The sequence below is a fragment of the Triticum aestivum genome, chromosome 2D, assembly GCF_018294505.1.
Source record: "Triticum aestivum cultivar Chinese Spring chromosome 2D, IWGSC CS RefSeq v2.1, whole genome shotgun sequence".
Lineage (NCBI taxonomy): Eukaryota > Viridiplantae > Streptophyta > Magnoliopsida > Poales > Poaceae > Triticum > Triticum aestivum.
In genome coordinates, this window is record NC_057799.1 from 148801479 (window position 1) to 148821948 (window position 20470).

At 43.6% G+C, this 20470-nt stretch overlaps 1 protein-coding gene and 1 long non-coding RNA gene across 5 annotated transcripts; both read left to right on the forward strand.

The window, feature by feature from the left end:
* The first annotated feature begins 3805 nt into the window (after window positions 1-3805).
* Window positions 3806-9024, forward strand: LOC123052277 (proteasome subunit alpha type-2). Its single transcript, XM_044475407.1, has 11 exons — window positions 3806-4009; window positions 4588-4664; window positions 5695-5759; window positions 5858-5904; window positions 6652-6727; window positions 6894-6961; window positions 7814-7883; window positions 8087-8172; window positions 8388-8450; window positions 8531-8596; window positions 8808-9024. Exons 1-11 carry the CDS (start codon window positions 3969-3971, stop codon window positions 8854-8856), a joined length of 708 nt encoding a protein of 235 aa, XP_044331342.1. The 5' UTR covers window positions 3806-3968; the 3' UTR covers window positions 8857-9024.
* Window positions 9025-11828: 2804 nt separating this feature from the next.
* Window positions 11829-16232, forward strand: LOC123052278 (uncharacterized). Of its 4 annotated transcripts, none has more exons than XR_006424548.1 (5): window positions 11829-12454; window positions 13375-13580; window positions 14165-14284; window positions 15027-15119; window positions 15923-16232. It is a non-coding gene; the product is annotated as an uncharacterized lncRNA (long non-coding RNA). The 4 variants fall into 4 exon arrangements; XR_006424549.1 differs by having other exon boundaries at window positions 11830-12454; window positions 15027-15114; XR_006424547.1 differs by having other exon boundaries at window positions 11832-12454; window positions 13375-13609.
* The last annotated feature ends 4238 nt before the right edge of the window (window positions 16233-20470 follow it).

Here is a 20470-nt window from a genome sequence, read left to right on the forward strand (position 1 = left end):
TTGACTATTACCAAAATCGGTCTCACCGAGTTTGTGTAATCGGTCTCACCGAGATTACGTTATGCCCTAACCCTAATGACATCGGTCCCACCGAGTTGATCCAGTCGGTCCTACCGAGAATCCTAACGTTCACATTTTGAACTGAATCGGTCCGACCGAGTTTCATGATTCGGTCCCACCGAGCTTGGTGAATTGTGTGTAACAGTTAGATTTTGTGTGGAGGCTATAAATACCCCTCCACCCACTCTTCATTCGTAGAGAGAGCCATCAGAACATGCCTACACTTCCAACACATATTTTCTGAGAGAGAACCACCTACACTTGTGTTGAGGTCAAGATATTCCATTCCAACCACATAAATCTTGATCTCTAGCCTTCCCCAAGTTGCTTTCCACTCAAATCTTCTTTCTACCAAATCCAATCCTATGAGAGAGAGTTGAGTGTTGGGGAGACTATCATTTGAAGCACAAAGAGCAAGGAGTTCATCATCAACACACCATTTGTTACTTCTTGGAGAGTGGTGTCTCCTAGATTGGCTAGGTGTCACTTGGGAGCCTCCGTCAAGATTGTGGATTTGAACCAAGGAGTTTGTAAGGGCGAGGAGATCGCCTACTTCGTGAAGATCTACCCGAGTGAGGCAAGTCCTTCGTGGGCGACGACCATGGTGGAATAGACAAGGTTGCTTCTTCGTGGACCCTTCATGGGTGGAGCCCTCCGTGGACTCGCGCAACCGTTACCCTTCGTGGGTTGAAGTCTCCATCAACGTGGATGTACGATAGCACCACCTATTGGAACCACGGATAAAAATCTCCGTGTCAACATTGCGTTTGCTCCTTCAAACTCATCCCTTTACCTTCATATGCAATTGTTTTACATTCCACTGCTATACTCTTAGAATTGCATGTGTAGGTTGATTGCTTGACTTGTGCTAAGTTGCTAAAATCTGCCAAGAACTAAAATTGGGAAAAGGCTAGATTTTTATTTGGTCAAGTAGTCTAATCACCCCCCTCTAGACATACTTCCGATCCTACAGGGGGGCCTACGAGGGGGGCAGGCGCGCCCCCTGCCTCGTGCCCCCCTCGGGTACCGTCTCGCGTTGATTCTTCTTCCCATATTCTCCAAATATTCCAAAAATATTCTTCGTCCGCTTTTATTCCGTTTGGATTCCGTTTGATATGGGGTTTCTGCGAAACATAAAACATGCAACAAACATGAACTGGCACTGGGCACTGGATCAATATGTTAGTCCCAAAAACAGTATAAAAAGTTGCCAAAAGTATATGAAAGTTGCATAATATTGGCATGGAACAATAAAAAATTATAGATACGACGGAGACGTATCACACCACCTTTTCTTTGGCTCTTTGAAGCATCCTCCGTCTCTCCGTGTCTCTGCAAAATGAAGGACTCTTAGTGTTGCTGATCTGGGGCATGCGGTAGTACTGCTCTTCGGAGCGGTAGTACCGCAGGCTCTTGCGGTAGTACCGCTCCTTGGGAGCAGTAGTACCGTGGCCTCAGGCCAGGCGCAGCTGCTCGAGCGGTAGTAGGGGCGGATATAATTTTTTACATCCGCGCCCTACGCGGTAGTACCGCTCCGTTGGCGCGGTAGTACCGTGGGCTCTGGCCAGGCGCAGCAGCATGAGCGGAAGTAGGGGCGGATGTAATTTTTTACATCCGCACCCTACGCAGTAGTACCGCTCTAGGCTTGCGTTAGTACCGTGTCGGATTTTTATATCAAAACTCAGCGGAAGTAGTCACAGATGTATTTTTATATGTCCGTGCCTTCCCAGCCTAGACTAGTCCTGCCTTGCGGTAGTACCGCAAGGGGGCGTGGTAGTACCGCGCTAGCGGTTCTACCGCTCCCTGCCTTAGTGCATCTGGGCTGGTTCTAGCCCCTGTCATGCTAGCGGTAGTACCGCAGTTCTTCGCGGTAGTACCGCGGGCCCGTGCGATAGTACCGCTTGTATGGTGCGGTAGTACCGCGTGTCGCAGGCTGAGTTGGAGGATAACGGTTGGATTTGTTCTTTCACTATATAAGAGGAGTCTTCTCCGAGTTGACTACCTCTTCCATCCCCAAGCTCCATTGTTGCTCTAAGCTCCATTTTCGCCCGATCTCTCTCCCTAGCCAATCAAACTTGTTGATTTTCTAGGGATTGGTTAAGGAGGCCACGATCTACACTTCCACCAAGAGAAATTTGATTCCCCCCACTAATCCCTTGCGGATCTTGTTACTCTTGGGTGTTTGAGCACCCTAGACGGTTGAGGTCACCGCGGAGCCATATTCCATTGTGGTGAAGCTTCGTGGTGTTGTTGGGAGCCTCCAATTAAGTTGTGGAGATTGCCCCAACCTTGTTTCTAAAGGTTCGGTCGCCGCCTTCAAGGGCACCAATAGTGGAATCACGACATCTCGCATTGTGTGAGGGCGTGAGGAGAATACGGTGGCCCTAGTGGCTTCTTGGGGAGCGTTGTGCCTCAACACCGCTCCAACGGAGACGTACTTCCTCTCAAAGGGAAGGAACTTCGGTAACACATCCTCGTCTTCACCGGCTCCACTCTTGGTTATCTCGTTCCTTTACTTGTGCAAGCTTATCTTGTATTACATTCCTTGCTTGCTTGTGTGCTTGTCGTTGTTGCATCATATAGGTTGTTCACCTAGTTGCATATCTAAACAACCTACTTTGATGCAAAGTTTATATTGGTAAAGAAAAGCTAAAAATTGTTAGTTGCCTATTCACCCCCCTCTAGTCAACTATATCGATCCTTTCACCGTGGACATGGACACGACCAGACCAACAAGGACGGTCGCCAGCACAAATTTATCCTAGTTGTACGTTGCATATAATTGTATGGATTTGATGATTTCAATTTGAGGTAATTGGTTGTGGAATCATTTTTTTGCGTGATGGTCGGTCACTGTCCAAATGTTTGAGGGCCCGTATTTTGCTAGTTGTGGTTGTAGATGCTCTTAAGATACCGGACGAGCCGTAAGAAGCGAAGTAGCCAACCCCGCTCAAAGTTCGGCTCAAGGAAAAACTCAGTTTTTACAGTTAGAGAGAGGAATGTCAGACCCGAATCTCTCCTTTTCTTGAACACCCTTAGCCGACGGACGTTTGCCACGGAGGGTGGTATTTGCGAACGGTTCCATGATAGTTTTAGTTGTGAGAGGGTAGGAGAGGTGGCATTTTTTTCGATAAGGTAGTTTTTTTTTTAAAACTGTTGTGGTTTGATCCTGTTTTACAACTTAAGGGCATGTACAATGGTGCTATCTTAGAAGTGCCACGTAGGATAAATGATGAGGTGGAGGAGAGAGAAATCATAAGAAAAGGCTTGTCTTCTCTTATTTAAGAGAAGACAAGAGGTGATCTCTTAGCACAATACGTCTCACCACGTTTTTAGGAATTGCTAGTTATTAAAGATAAGACTAAGAAATGACCCATTATAGACTCTCTTTTTTGTCATCTCTAGATTACATGCAAAACTTAAGATAAGACTATCTTATCAACCATTATACATGCCCTAAGGGCATGTACAATGGTACTATCTTAAGTGTTGCCACGTAGGATAATTGTTGAGGTGGAGGAGAGAGAATCCATAAGAAAAGGCTTTGTCTTCTCTTATTTAAGAGATGGTCTCTTAGCCCAATATGTGTCACCATAATTTTAGGAATAACTAGTTATTTTAGATAAGGCTGAGAGATAACCCATTGTATACATGTTTTATTGTCATCTCTAAATTACATGCAAGATTTAAGATAAGACTATCATGTCAACCATTGTACATGCCCTAAAAACTGCAAACAATGGTTCGCTTGCCACCCCTTACAGCGAACGTTCGCCAGGTACAGTTACCCTTTTTTTTTCTGTGTGTATCTACAGTTTAGGTCCTCTCTTCTCTTTCCTTCAGCAGCCGTCTTGTTCGTCCCATCCGATCTCCGCCCACAACAACCCGAAGACGCCGACGAGGTAGCCATGGGCGACAGCCAGTACTCCTTCTCCCTCACCACCTTCAGGTATGCTCTCTCTCTCCTCTCTCTCCTCGGCCTTTCCCCCTTCTCTGTCTTTCTCGACCTCGGCTCGCCATCTCCGTGCTCGTCCCGCGCCGTCCCAGGGCGAAGTTGCGCCGCCTCCATGAGCGAGCTCTCCCAGAAGCCTCTCCTCGGTAGCCCCCACTGTCCGGCCGATGGCGTCTCCTTGCTGGCTTCCTGCGCCTTCCCTGTTCAGATCCGGCGCTGGCCGCTTCGGCCCTTACAGATCAGCGGACAACGGTGGAAGGCTGTCTCGCCGTCGTGGCTGCCGGTCCTTGCTCCCTTGTTTTCTAATGGTGCTATGCTCCAGTGCTGTCTCCACGGGGTGTTCCTGCTTCGTCTTCCTTTTCTTCTATTTCGATCGTTCGCCTAAAGCTAGGTTAACGAGACATCGGGATCCTCGTTCTCCCGTGATGGTTCTCCCTCCTGGCCCTCGGCATTATCGCTTCTTGCTCTGCACCTATATTTAGTGTGGCTTGTTGTTCATCTCCATGCTGGATAGCTAATGTGCTTGGCTTGCTTATTTGCAATGAATATCTAACTTTTCCCCTGATTTCGTTCAGCCCATCGGGGAAGCTGGTGCAGATCGAACATGCGCTCACAGCGGTCGGATCAGGCCAAACCTCCCTTGGCATCAAAGGTGCGTTCTGTGCAGTAATCGTGCCCCCTAGTTTTTGCTATTAGTGGTCTTATGCTGCGGAAGTTTTGTTATTTTAGATTAAGTTTGAGAGAGTGATGTATAGGACTTGGGATTTGAGCTGAGCTTATTGATGTCTACGAAGACTGATATACCACTAGAGCTAATAATACAATGCATTTGATAGGCACACGCCTTACTGGTTTCTTGATCTCAACGGGTTTGCAGATCATGTTCATTTTTAAGTTGTATTATGCTACATTCTGCTTATGAGTGCGAAGTTGATGTTTGGTTACAATGCATTTGATAGACACACGCCTTACTGGTTTCTTGATCTCAACGGGTTTGCAGATCATGTTCATTTTTAAGTTGTATTATGCTACATTCTGCTTATGAGTGCGAAGTTGATGTTTGGTTTGACACATTTTCTGAAGTATTTGGATGTTATCTGTGAACTGCTTAGTTTGTAGCATGTCCATTGTAAAGTTTGGAGTTCTTTCCACCTTGCATTTGGATGTTCCATGGAAACTGTTATAGCACGTTCTCTGCAAAGTTGGATTTATATCGACCTAACAGTTGTTCAATTATTTTTGCTTACTGCTATACTGGCCTTATGTCTATTCACCGAGGCCCTGTGGGATTTATAACCGTATATTCATGACAAAAAGGTGCAAAAAGTGCACATTATTAGTATCTTCTTTTCCAGCATACCAGTTCGTTTGCTTTTCAGCATATCAAGCAGTCGTGTTTGTGTTGTGGAAGTTAAAAGGCAATCTCTTGTTTTTTTTTTTGCCAAGTTTTTCTATTCACGAGAGAAAACTTAATGTTTGCTGTCATTCTTTATACAGCTATGAGTTAGCACCAATCTACTACCTTCTTTTATAAACTAATTGACTGAATGAATCTTAGCTTCATACGTATGGCGCGCATTTTTATCAGTTTTTTCACTGTTCTATTCTATCTATCATACACGGTCATGGTCATAAGTACAACCTTTTCACTTCCCTTTCTGAGATATGTGTCATGTTTGTAGCTGCCAATGGTGTAGTTATTGCCACCGAGAAGAAACTGCCTTCTATTTTAGTGGACGAAACATCTGTAAGTGTACCATTATCCAGTTTCAGTTTCTTCTCTACTTGTCATCGTTTGTTGTTATCTAAAAGAATGTTTATTAATCTGTTTCTGCAAATTTTTAGGTGCAAAAGATTCAGTCATTAACTCCAAATATCGGTGTTGTCTACAGGTATTTTTTTCTAGTGTTGCTTAATTTTGTAATTCATTTTCCTATCTTGGAGAAATTTCATTTCAACTATTGTAACCATATTTACTTCTGTTGCTGTATTACCCTACCCCAACTAAATGTTATACTGGTTAATGTTCTTGAGTTTCAATTATGTTTGAGCCAGTCTTGCTGTGTGCGCTGCAACATGTTTTCCCACTTCCATCACTGATGAGCTGGTGTATGTATATATGGAAGGATAAATTGAACAATTTATCTGAAAGGTTCCTGGCTTCCTGCCTTTGAGTGTTTCACCTGAAGGCAAAATTTGAAATACCCATGTAGCGTATGCAAGGAACCAGCTGGTTAAGATCAATCGGTGTAAAGTATCTTAGAGATAGCATGAATAACCCACCCTTTTTAGGCAACATGATGACTGTGCAAGAAGGTAATAGAAAATTTCTGTTTGTTATTACCATGCAAACTATGTGAAAAGGGTCAACTCATTGGTGCGAGTTATTAACCTAGAGCATTCCTTGATCATGGAAGTGCACACTGGAGATCAACAGCTAGACTTGTAGTGCTAACCGCCAACAGCTAAGCAATCAGAATAACCACATTTTTTCCCAATTGTTTATTGTATCTCCGAGCTTGCCAATGTGGCTCCATCAATACAGTTTCCAATCGATGTTACTGACATTTGGTGTGTCTTCCAATCTCCCAAGTGTCGCTTGTTGCATGTCTGTGCACTTACCTACTCATTGTTTTCAGTGGGATGGGTCCAGATTTTCGTGTTCTTGTCAGAAAAAGTCGGAAGCAGGCACAGCAGTATTATCGGTTGTACAAGGTATCTTCATGAGTGTTTGGTTTTGACTTAAAAAAAACTTCCACATTTGGTAAAGACGCCATTTAAATAAATTGCTATGGATAATGTGCGGGTCACCTCTACCCATGTTCTGTTATTATTTCCCATGTAAATATTTTTTCTGATTATTGTTCATTTCGAAATGCAGGAAACCATCCCTGTTACCCAGCTTGTCCGAGAGACTGCTGCTGTTATGCAGGAGTTCACTCAATCTGGGTATGTTACTATGCTCTACACCTTTTTTTAGTATACTACTAATGAAGTTAAATTGTTAAAATCAGTCATGCATTTGCTATACCAAATTGCTATAAGAAAAACAAGTTGCTTGATAATTTCTATATATAGTAGTACCAATAGCAAAGCCTATGGACCGTTCGATCATTCTAATCAGACGGCTCACATTTAGTGGCTTAAAGTAGATGACTGCGGGGCCACATACATATATGCTGGTGGATATGGTAATGTCGCAGTTCAGGATCCTAGGATTCCTGGTGGGCCCTACTACCGTGCTATTGTGTTAAGAAGTTGAAATAATTTGACTAGGCTTGGAAATTTGGGGCATGCTCCTGCTCCCCTGCCTGGTCGATTCGGCCGGACGCTGGGAGGGACTCCCCCGCCCCCTCCCCCACACACAGCACCCTCACACTGCATTCCATCTGTAGACGCTGGAGTCTGCATTTCCTGTCCGCCTTAAGTTCTCCCCAAGTCACCGGGACGTTGCCTCCACTGCTGATCTCTCCGTTGTCTCCTCTCAGGAGTGTGAGAACTCCTTGAAGTAGAATAATCTAGGTATATGCTGGTGTGGCCCTGGAAAAACTAGCGAGTGATTCAGTTAATCGGTCCATTCGCCAATTAATCTCCACTCCCCTGATGACTGATAACCCAAACATTTTGCGTATGACAGCCAAACGTTCAGTTCAAACTTTATAGAAATGTATACTTTTTTTTTTGCGAATGTTATAGAAATGTATACTTATCGAGGCCTGCATCATGTTAGAAACCAGTACTATATTTTACTCCTTATACATACCATGTAACAGTGTTATACTCATAACCTTATTCCTGCAGTGGCGTAAGACCGTTTGGTGTATCACTGTTGATTGCTGGTTATGATGACAATGGCCCGCAGTTGTATCAGGTATGTGCAAAGGCCCACATGATAGACCTTGCTATTTTCCTTCCCACTATTCCAGATTCAGTCGCATCTTAACAATAAGGCACCAGATGTGTATTATTGGGTTTACCACTCATCTACTTATGACTGATATTTCATCCATCATATATTGTTATGGTAAAAGCTAATAAAAATGCTGGATTTCTCATTGTTGATTGTTTCTTTAGGTTGACCCATCAGGGTCTTACTTCTCCTGGAAAGCATCAGCTATGGGAAAAAATGTGTCAAATGCAAAGACTTTTCTTGAGAAAAGGTAGATGGAGGATCTATCTATCCTAGCACTAGTATTCGTCACTGTTAAGGCTTCAGTGCGTTTTTTTAATCTGATGATCATAATAAATTGCATTATATGCTGTTTAATCTTCCATCCGTTCATTAATACAAGCAGCATGTATGTCGCCAAGGTTCTTTTTCTCTTTTCCTTTTTCCATGATCATATGATTTAACTGACATAACTTTTACTTATAGATACACAGAAGATATGGAGCTTGATGATGCCATCCATACTGCAATTTTGACTCTGAAAGAAGGGTAGCTACATTTTTCTAGTAGATGACGTATGTCGCCAATTCGGTATCTATATTGAGTACTGACTGTTTTTGGACTCGCAGATATGAAGGTCAAATCTCTGCCAACAACATTGAAATTGGAGTTATTCGAGCTGACCGTGAATTCAAGTATGCATACAAAGTCATTTATGCTGTTTACAACATAATTATCAGATGCAATGTCATCATAAGTAGCCTGCTGTTTTGATTATATGTCCAATATGTTTGTGCTCCTATGCTCCCGTTTTATTGGTTGTAACTGCCATTATAGGGCTTTTTGATTAGAGTACAAATTCATGTCTACATTCTGACTAGTAACACGAACCATACAAAAATGCAGAGTTCTAACTCCAGCGGAGATCAAGGATTTCTTGGAAGAGGTGGAGTAAGCTGCCGGTTGACAACTTACTGTCCAACATGAAACGTTTCCGAGCAAGTCTCCATGGAGCTTGTCTGATTTGCTCCAGTAACTTGCATTTGAGTCCTTGTGAATGCACATTGTAGACATTGAAGATATAACCTAATGTTAGGTTTATGTTTTGTTTTGGCCTTTTCTCTGGATTTGCGTGCCATTTTTTATCTGGTCTATATGATTATCAGTTTGCAAAATGAAGCACTAACGAAAACTATAATTGCTGCGATACAGTTCTCTGTAACATCGAAGCGGAGCATATGAATTTGGGTAGCAAATTGGCATAATACGTCTACTGAATCCCTTCCCGCCAGAAGCCATGAATTTTCTGTGAGTGGATTTGGTTTGGGGTGTGGGGGTACGAGCCTCGACGTAAACAAATCGTACATATGACGGTCTGTTCAATAATCAGGTAACTCATACTACTTCCTCCATTCCAAAATAAGTGTCGTGAACGGACAGAGGGAGTACGTCACAACATATGAATAAATGACGTGTCACGAGTGATTCTCAAAATAATAACCAAGTTATACTACTAAGAAATATCACCAAAATGTCAAGATGATATACCGGCGCAGTCTCTAGAAGGTGCTCATAGGGATAGGGTGTGCGTTCATAGGGGTGGATGTATGCCCGTATATATACGAGCGTTTGTGTCTGTACTGATGTTCGAAAAAAATATATCACTAAAATTGGAAATTCATTTTGGCACATGGGAACATATGCTCCTGCCGTCGAAGAACATATTTCAAAATGTCAAAAAATTTCAAACACAAATTTTACGCTCACATCTCAACATTGTATGTGTGTATGTCAAGTTTTGTGAAAAACCGACATTTTATATGCCTTGTGTAAATAAGGTAAAATAAGTCTCATGAAAAGCCTTTTTTAACACTAAATTTTGTGTTTTTTTGCATGTGACACAAAAGTTGTCGGTTTTCCACAAAACGAGTTTGTATGCACGTAGAATGTCAGATACGCGAGAATAATTTTCTCAGAACTTTGTGACATTTCAAAATATGTTTAGAACACATTTTAAAATCCAGGAGTATATGTTCCCATATGTCAAAACGCCACGCTCCGAGTAGTTATCGGCCAAAAAACACTATGATAATGTTAACGAAACTTTTTTGCGCGACCCCATCGATGCCATTGATCCGCCACCACGAGTTGTCTCTAACCCGAAGCTGTTAGTCAACCTCACTTTCTTGTCCCATCCTTGTTTCTGCTCTTCCCCAAGTCCATGCACTTCGGCGAATCGATCCACCCACCCACCAGTCCACCACCCATCTCTCGCCGCCGCCGGCGATGGCCATCTACGGGATGCCCGGGCCATCCACCATGGCATTGCACCTCTCATGATCTCGGTCATCGTCTTCTCCCTCACTTCTGATGTACGCCTCCCCACCTTCCACCACTCAATGCTCACGGGTGCCGACGGCAAACGTGTCTCTTCCCCAGCTTTAGGCCTCTCCCAGCACCTGTAGCGCGCGCAGATGCTCGATTTGCACAACTAACAGGGGGATTTGAGAAGACGAACGCGCCAATTGGTGGATTTACGATGGCCTTATTCGGGGGCGACTTGCAGCAGAGGACTATGCCGACGCTGGCGTGGTTGAGCAGCAACAAAGGGTCTTCAGTGCTGGGCGCGTGGAGAGGGGGCACTGGCGCCGACGCTGTGGAGTGGCAGCAGGTGGCCCGCAGCTCTGGCTCGAGGAGAGCATCAGCAAATGGCACGTCGCGGTGTCACAAATAAGCAAGGAGCCAAGGAGCATCAACAGATGCCCATCTCGGGAGGATATGCAACACATGGAGTTCAGGTGGGGCAGAAAACAGAGGTACTACATTTTCTATATTGTAGTATGAAGCAACATCGATCATTTTTCACTCAACGGGACGCACAACTTGTAAACTCCTACTCATGGCAATTAGTAGTTTGCATTTTTTGTGGTGGCAACATTTTATTTTTGACCACAAAATAATAATGGCAAATTATGGGATGACTTAAGATGCGTTTGCCATGTCATCTTCAATTTTGTTGGCATGTCATATGTCAACTAAATTTTTGACACCATGGCAATTAGTAGTTCTTTTTCTGTTTTGTTACATGACAACTTTGGATATGCATATTTTATTTCTAAAACGGCAAATTATCATCCCACTAGCTGGTAGCTTTTCTTCACAACACATGGCAAGTCATTTTGAATTATCATGGCAACCGATATTAAGGTGGCAATTAGGTAGCAGAGAAAAGACCCATCATAACATATCAATTAGTGGCAATAAAATGGCAACTTAAACGATTAAGCTATGGTTACTATTAGGTTCATTGCCATGGTCTATATAGCAATAGTTTTTGAATTTTTCATGTCAACATCACATACATTTTCTAAATTTGCCATCATATTCGAAAGAAACCAAACTTTGCCATGTGAAACATCACAACAATTTCAGATTTTGCCATCATGAATGGAAACAAAAACATTCTAAATTTTCCATGTGACCTATGCAAACTTTTTCTAAAATTTCCATGTCTTATAAAACTAAAATTTCCAAAGTCGTCATGATGTGTACACCATTTTTCCCTTTCAAAATTTGCCATGTTTCCATGATTTTTCAGATTTTATATTACAAACAGTATTACTTGCCTTGATGTACAACTATATTTGCCATGTGACCATTACATCTTTTCCTATAAACTGCCATGCCTTATTGAACATATAAACCCTCAAGAAATGCTAGGCAGGATGAAGGTGGCCACGTCGCCTTTAAATCGCCATGAACAGTACTCGTGCCACCGCCTGTAAATTCCGTGCCCCGCCAGGGCATTTTCGTCATTTTGCATACGGGCGTATAAAACGCAGCCCGCCCGTGGAGAAACCCTAGCCGCTGCCTCCGCCCACACTCGAGACCGCACTCGCGCCCCCACCCACCCACTCTGCTCTCTTCCCCGATCCCCTCCCACCAACCCTAGCCTCCTGCCTCCCCGCCCGCCCCCCCCCCCGCGCGCCGCGAGCCCCTCCCTTCTCTTCGTGCCGCCGGCCGTCGCGGCGACGCAGAGTGGCCCAGATGCGGCCACCCCGTGGTTGGCCTCGACGAGCACGGCCTCGATCCGGCCTCGGCAGGAAGACCTCGAGCCAAGGAGCGCGGCCTCGATCGGGTCTCGGCATCTGGGGCGGCGACGGAGGAGGGGAAAGGAGGGGAGCAGCAGCCAGCATCGGGACAGTGGCGGCGACTTGACTCCATAAGCTGGTCGAGGTGGTTCAAGTAAGGCCGGTGGTGGGGTCAAGGGGCAGGGGAGGCGGGCGAAGAGGATAAGAAGCAGCCGGCCCGTCGCGATGGTGTGAGGCTGCAGGGAAGAGGAAGGAGGAGGACGACGGGGTGAATGAGTAGGTCAGCCCTCATGGAGACGGCGCCGCCGGCCAGGGGCGCTGTTGGCGCGCTGGACGTCGTCCTTCTCAACCCGTGCTCGCCTCCCCTCGCTTCTGGCGCCCAGGAGCTCGAGTAGGAAGAGGAGACCTCGATGGTCTGCGGCTCGCGGAGACCCGCGCATCCTCTAACCTCGACCAGATCAGGTCAGTTTATTTTCTTCCTCTTTGCACACCAGTCCAGGCAGAGGTGACACGGTGGAGCAGGCATCAGACCAAGTTTAGAACGGACCAACCCTTGCTTTTGTAGAAATTTTGCCCCATAGTTAGTGTATAGCGGCTGGAGACAAATGATGTTTTTCGTCATTTGAACTATTCGATACATGCTCCAATTACCAAACGAATGGGCAGGCAACGGCCATTTGATTAGTTATGTTACATACAGCTATGAATGCCCAACAGGCAGTGAGTCAAAGAGTTCTGTCAGATGTTCATTGCATATATCCAGTGCAAAGAATGATACAGAATTTGCAAACCGAAGCAGGCGCCAAAATGATTAAGTCCCTGATTGGGTTTAGACTGCGCATATCTGTAACATAGATATTAAGTGACATATGATGCATTATTTGAAGTATGATATGCCAAAACCTATACCTGGGCTAATATACCATGGCTTCCATGGAGTTTGATGTAGATTAGTAAATGGCCGTGTGCCCACATATGCTCTCTTTAGAATGTACGTTATCTGATTTCCAAGAATTTCCTGAAAGTAGATTTGATATCCTCCTTACATGTTTAGTGTTCATTTCTGAAAAATTGTTAAGAGGAGAATTTAGTGTCTCACTTTTAATCTAAGTGATAGAAAACACTGCTTGTTAAAGTAATCTTAGTTAGACAATGATTTACCTAAATAACTAACTTACTCATGATAATAGCTTCGTTATTTAATCTGAATATCTGATTGTGCTTCTAAGCAAAATACTATAAAAGTGCAATTATTTTCTTTTTACTGCATTACTCTTGCCAGTATTAATTGTGGGTTAGTGGAGCGCTAAACTTTTGTATTTTATAGCTTCGAGATATAACTTTTTTTGTTTCTGAACAAATATAAATTTTATGTGTTGCAGGCAATTCCTTTCAATCCATGGAACAGTGTGTGCGTTAGGCGATAGCAAGGCCGTCGGACAATCATGATGCTATTTTCTTATTTGAAATCAGAATGCTACTAGGACATTCTTAATTTTGGAAAATCAGATCAAACAGGAGATATGATTGGTACCTGGTGATACAATTGGAGAAAGGGATATGATATGTCTGGCAATGGTTTAGGAAGGTATTCACTTATCCGAAACAAAAGCATAGGTATGTTCAAGCAAGGAACTGAGCATGGCAGTTAGGTGGTGGAGTGTCTGTCCTTGAATTGTACATATTTTTTTCTCTGAAAGAAATTCACTGCGTAGATCATTCTAGCTATTCTCGATGTTTTTATCTGTTCCAATCCAAATTTGATATGCCAGTTGCTTGAAATTCTTGAGACACTTTGCCCTTTGGAGTAGCGGCTTACAGTTATAAAGATACATATCTTCTGAATTTGTATTTAGCCTATGGATTATAGTGCATTTATCTTGCCATTTTTATTTAGCCTATGTGCATTCGTTTTAGTCCCAGCTTCCATGTTATGATGTGCTTGCTTCAAAAGAATTGTGTGAATTTATGTCACCAAATCAAAGATAGCCAGTGATTTTTTGTGATACACTTTGATGTATACTTTCCAAACACGCTTGTCGTATTTAAGACTTAATAGTCTACCAAATCCTGGCAAAAATAATAATCTTAGTTTGATGCGATGCGGAACAGTAGCTGCAGGGTTTGGTCTTCGTCTTATTTCTTTATACATTTGATTTGTATTTGTTCCAGATACAATTGGTGTTCAGATTGTTAGGGACGAGGATCATCAGTGGCCATGCAGGAGCAACAACAGGAGATCATGCCCAGTTCGTGAATTTATTCTCCTAGCTTGGAGGCTTCCTGCTCAAGGTGCACGCTTCCTTCCTTTCCCCTCTTTTCTTGGCAATTACTTCCTTTCTCCTCTGATTTGACTTCATTTGCCTTCTTGTATGAAGTTGTGTACTTCAAGTGTACAAAGCAGTATCATGTTGAGATTCACGAAAATTGCTAATTTATATTAGTAATTATGTAATCATGTACTATGAACTTCCTCAAATTAGCCGGTTAGTCTCGTGTGGACATTTATTTGCTGGTGAGGGAAGCAGTTTAACATGTGTGTTTTCCCTATGTTGGCATCTGCTTCCTCAGATAATTGATGTTAGTTATCCACTTGCAGTATAAATAATCTCTCTAATCAGTAACATTGTTATTGTAAATGGTCCCTGTATTTTTTTTTGCATATTGCTATGTGAGTAATATTCCACCCAAAGAATAATATTGCTATATCTCTAATTTCTGCGTTGCAACAATGGATGGTTCTGCTTTAGGTCCTATAGCTTTTTTTGAAGCTGTAGTTCCTTTAGCCTTTTGGTGTCATGTCTTTCTGACTATTGTAGCTGTACAATTTGACAATATATGCTCAAATGTTATGTGTTCTTTACCTTTAGATTTATCACTCCAGGTGAAGGGATTATCGGTCATATAAATCCCGGTAGACTGCCCGCCCACCTGAGGCACTTGCCATCGCTGTAGCACTTACGGATGTGCTTCTTTAGTGTGCCTTCTCTCATCTCATAGTAAATTGTTTTGTTGTTCCAAATAATTGCTGCAGGAGGGAGCAGCAGGCATAGAAGAAATCCCAAGCCAATTTTGCTCAGCTGTAGCATCTTCCACTGATAATAAGTCTGCACAGCAGCCTGGTGAGGTTTGTTCTTGCATTTAAAAACATAAGTCTTTCAGTTGCTCTCTACTCGCTGGTAAAGAAGCATAGTGAATTTCCTTTATAAATACCCAGCTGAAGAATACCTTAGTTAAATCAATCAATAGTGAGTTGTATTACTAGAGAGTAGAGACGTAAGAAAACGCCCTTAGGTGTGACACTCTACGTGGTTACCTTCTTAGTCCCAGCTATTGACATTACTGAGATCACACTTTGCCAAGCGAAATGTTTGTTTCTATGTACTTCTGGATGCTAATTTATCGTTCTTGATTTTCATGGGGATATTCCTTCATTACTTGGTTACCTGTCAATGCTCGGTCCTATTTCCCACCTTGTGCTTTGACTTCTTGCATTTTTTTCGTCTAAGTTATTAGGTTACTGCTGCCTGGTTTGCGCATGATGAACCACTAATTATGATGCACTGCTGGCCGGTCTGTCTTTTTTATGCTTTTTTAGTGACAACATTCAGACTTAATGTTTATTACTTCATTTTAGAGTTTTAAATTAAGACATGCGGTCAATTTATATGGTCTTCTGAAGTTTCACTTTCCCTTTGTCATATTGGTTTGATCAAATCAATGGGAAGCCGGCATTATTTTGATGTACTGGCTTACAGTCTTATTAAGTACTCCCTCTTCAAACTAATACAAGACCTTTTAGATCACTACTTACTACATAATAGTGATCTAAAAGGTCTTACATCTTAACGCACATTTAACTACTTTATTTGCTGTACTATTGTGGATGTACCGTAGAATAAAGCAGTCCTCCATTTTTCTTCTCTGCAGGTTGATGTTCTTGCTCAGTATAAGCCAACAATGGAGAAATTGACCAAGCTATGTTTCATGATCAGTTACAGACCAAGCCTATCTTTTTGCTGCTTCTACATGTTGCTATGATGGTCATTCAGCCCATTTTCTTGAACGTGCACTACAACGAGAGATCTGGGCTGCTTCTTTGTGGCTTCCAAATTTAAAGTGTTTGTTTGGAAGTTAGTTTAGTTTTTTGTTGTGGATTCACAGCTTCTCACATGTACCGTCCTCTTAGACCTTTAGATTTTCAAAGAAACTAAATGAAGATATGGTGGTATGGTCTCAATAGTACAACTTAAAGCCTTCCATGCTTTATATTTTGTCTGAAATTTGCTCTGGAAGAATCATGTATCTATGTTAGATCCGATGAGAAAAGGCGGCTTCCAAGCAGAGGATGCGGGAGTGTTGGCCACATTTGGTTTTCAGACTTGGGTGTCTAAATATTCTCACAACACTTGGCTCCCTCTCGGCCTTTGTGCCATTGGCGCAACGAGTCATCTAGTAAAACACAAATCTTCAAACATTGCCATGTCATCCTTACAAGTTTTCCCAATTTGCCACGATTTAGGAAAATAATTGTCTATATTTTCCATGCGACTTTTTTTCTCTAACCTTGCCTTCATTCATGAAAATTAGTTTTATACTCCCTCTGCAAAGAAATATAAGATCGTTTAGATCACTAATATTAACATTTTCTAAAAATTGCCATGCTTTAGAGGACAAAATCCCTACATTTGCCATGATTTAGGAACACCATTTTTTCTTTCTAAACTTGTCATCTGCCTATAAATTTTGCCATGAGTTAGAGAACAATCTTCTAATTTTACCCTGAGTACCATGCTTTTTCATGTATATAATGTTAGATAGTTGTTTTGATGGCAAATTTAAGTATATGTTGACTTTTTATCGGGTTAGGTTTGCTTCATAGACATGGCAATTTTTAGCTGAAAGAATCTGGGACTCAGGATTTTTTTCTTCTCGATTCTAATTGATTTTTGTTTTTCAAAGTTCATAATATAGCACAAGGTTCTGGCTGGAGGAGCTATATGAGCCTGATCCTTTTCGGCCTCGCAATCATGCAGGTGCGTTAGCGTGTTCGCTCACTGGCAAAAGTCTTCGCATCGCATGGGGCCGTTCTGATGTTGTACGTGCTCGGGTTTCGCACGCTCGTTTGTGATGCGGTGCATCCTACGATCATTCCCATGTACACTTCGACTACTCCCCAAGCTCCAAGAGGACATACGATGAGATCTCAACCATACGCCATTGGACACAAGATGAACTCACTCCTCTTCGAACCGTCATTTTCCACATATGAGACATGGTTACTACCTCATGCATGGACCTTGCATATACTCAGGTACAACCTAGATGACCATGGAGGATCCAAGGACCAAGGCCAAGCATGGAAGAGGAGAAGGAAGAAGAAGATCGGAGCAAGACTGGACTTGCCCGGATCATCCGGATCCCCAGCCGGACGATCCGGACCAAGCCCGGATGATCCGGACCCAGACCCGGACGATCCGGGTAATGTGCCCGAAGACACCTGAAGCCTGCTCGACGAAGCCGGATCATCCGGCCGCCCGCCCGGATCATCCGGACTCCCGACGCCCGGATCATCTGGGCCATCATCCGGATCATTCGGACCATGCCTGCGCGCGTGACTTGGGCCGAGGCCCGTGTACCCCTTCGCCCCTCACTTACCCCTTCGTGGCTTAGACTATATATACTCCTCCCCCTCCTCCATTTGAGGGTTAGCACAGGTTTAGCTCATTTGCGATAGAACTTTGCTCATCCATACGGATCTACTCCATGAGAGAGACCGCGCGCCTCTATGGAGAAGATCCACCTTGGATTCAAGACCCCCTCACGGGTGGCCCCATCAAAACCTCCTCACGGAGAAGAACCGGTTACCCTATGTATCGTCCCTTGTTGATTTTGGACCGTGTGATCTCTACACTACAAAAAAATACACTTCCGTGATGATACGTGTTTGTCACAGTAGGTCGCATTTTTTGTCATGCATGTACATCCATGACGATTTTATGACAAAATCAAGATAGTCATACCTGTGCTGTCGTAGAAGTGTTACATGACATTACCAAAATTATCATCACGGAAGTGTCCACTTCCATGACGATAAATCGCGCTTCACAGAAGTGCTTTCGTCAAGGGTGACTGACACGTGGCATCCACCGTAACGGAACGCCGTTAAGCTATCGGGTCGGGTTTTGGATCCGATAACCCGTTAACAGCCCCGACCAATGCGGATTTTCCACGTGTAAAATCATCATTGGCTGGAGGAAACACGTGTCGGCTCACCGTTGGGACAGATGTCATCCGCTCATTGGACCGAAGGCGCCTATGATACGGCGACACATGGCACGGCCCAACAGAGGCCCATTCCTGTGAAAAGGCCGGCCCGTTTGACTTGGTCAAAATGTGGCGGCCCGGCCCACGGAAAGCCTGTTAACGGCCTGTTCGCATATAGCCCATTTACAGCCCGCTAACCCAGGGCCCGTTACGCCCTATCCGAATTAGGCCCAGTAGCATCATCTGGGCCGTCCAATATGATTCAGCCTGTTTTAACTTCCGGCCCATGTGTGGCCCATGACTTCTTTCGGCCCATATGAGGACCTTTGTAACTCTTGGCCCATTAATGGCCCGTGGTGAAACTGGCCCGTAATGAACAGTGTATCACTTTATACCCATTAACGACCCGTTATTCCATTGGGCCGTTTCGAGCCCAAGTTATCTTTCGGCCTTCTCAAGGCCCATTGATTCTTGGGCTCATTTGCAGCATTCGGTTACATACGGCCCGTTACTGTCATTTTCTGCTTGTGGGCCAAATTCAGCCTGTCGTTATAGTCGGCCCATTTGCGGACCGTTAATACGTCGGGCCGTTTTCATGTAAAAAACCCCGTTGGGCTGTTTTCATAGAGTTATCAAATATGGCCTATTAACGGCCCGTTATGGTCCACGAATAGTACGGCCCATGATTGGCGAATTGATGATACGCCCCGTAGAAGGCCCATGGATCCTACGGCCCGTATGAGGCCCATGGATAGTACGAACCGTAGAAGGCCCATGGATCGTACGACCCGTAGAAGGCCCATGGACCCTACGACCCGTAGAAGGCCCATGGACCCTAAGGCCCGTATAGAAGGCCGATGGATCCTACGGCCGGACGAAGGCCCATGGATCATACGGCCTGCAGGAGGCCCATGGTTACAACAGTCCGTGTGTTGCCACGATTATTTTGGCCTAGTTACCAAAAATAGGCTATTGTGGCCACTAGAAAAAAAGAACTGCAGTGACTACAAGCAAACAACTAGACAAGACAATAAGGAAATAAATAAGAAAGCAATTAACGCTAGCCTATTACCGCTATTACACATATTACATCCACTGGGCATCAAAGTTCGCCACCAGTGCAAATATAGGGAACAAAGCAGCACATTACATACACTGGCCGTCAAAATTGGCCACCAGTGCAAATAAACGCGGCAGCAAAACAAGAGCATAACTGAAACAACTTCAGAAGAGCTCAAGAAACGTTATCCTGGGTATCCACCATGCTGGCAATAAGCTTAGCAAGCTGATTAGCTTTGTCCTGTTTGGCGCTAAAATCCTCCAACGCTTGCTGTTGCACCAGAAAGTATGCATCTGAATGCTCCAGGGACTTCCGCAGTCCTTCCACTTCTTGTCGCAGCACAGCTGATCGATGTCTTTCAGCTTGTAGTTGATACTCAAGAAACCGAACTGATTCAGACAGTGAGTTTGAATAGCTTGTGCAAGCGGTAGTGGCCAGTAACTCGAACACTAAACCAAGACAGGACTTTGGGGTTGTCTCGCTGTCTTCAAGATAGTCTTCCTTAGCTGTTTTATCAGCTTTGTTGGAGACCAACAAGGATGTGTCACTATCCTGAACCTTATCTGCATTACTTCCTTTACCATTGCTTAATAAGGCACTCTTCCCCAATATTCTGTCAGCATTCTAAAAGAAGAAACAAGCAGACACATAACAAGTTTAGCATGTACTAGTATATGAAACTCATTTCGGTGAACCAGTTCATTAGTAAGGTGGACAGGATTAAACTACCAAGTCTTCTATTGCCAGGTACTAGTACATAATAAAAGCATCAAACAAACATATATCTATGTCCTATGGTCACTGCATTGTCTTGCCAAATCAAAATAGAGACACGGTTCAAATCATATCAGTTCAAGACAAAGCAGCAGTGAAAGAATACAAAGCGTGGGAAACTACACGGCACAACAAGATTTCAGATGGGTACCACGGGTCTACATGTACAACAATACTATTGGCTCTGTTGTGATGCTAGTAATGTGCATGATATGAAAGTCAACTGTATACACAATTGAAATTGAAATCAACAGAGCTATTGATAAGAGCAAATCTGTTAAAGAAACATGCGTGAACACACTTGCTGTGCCATTGGAGTTTCGATTGGATCCTTGAATTTAAAAATAAGTTTGTATGAGTAAATACAGTGATACAAG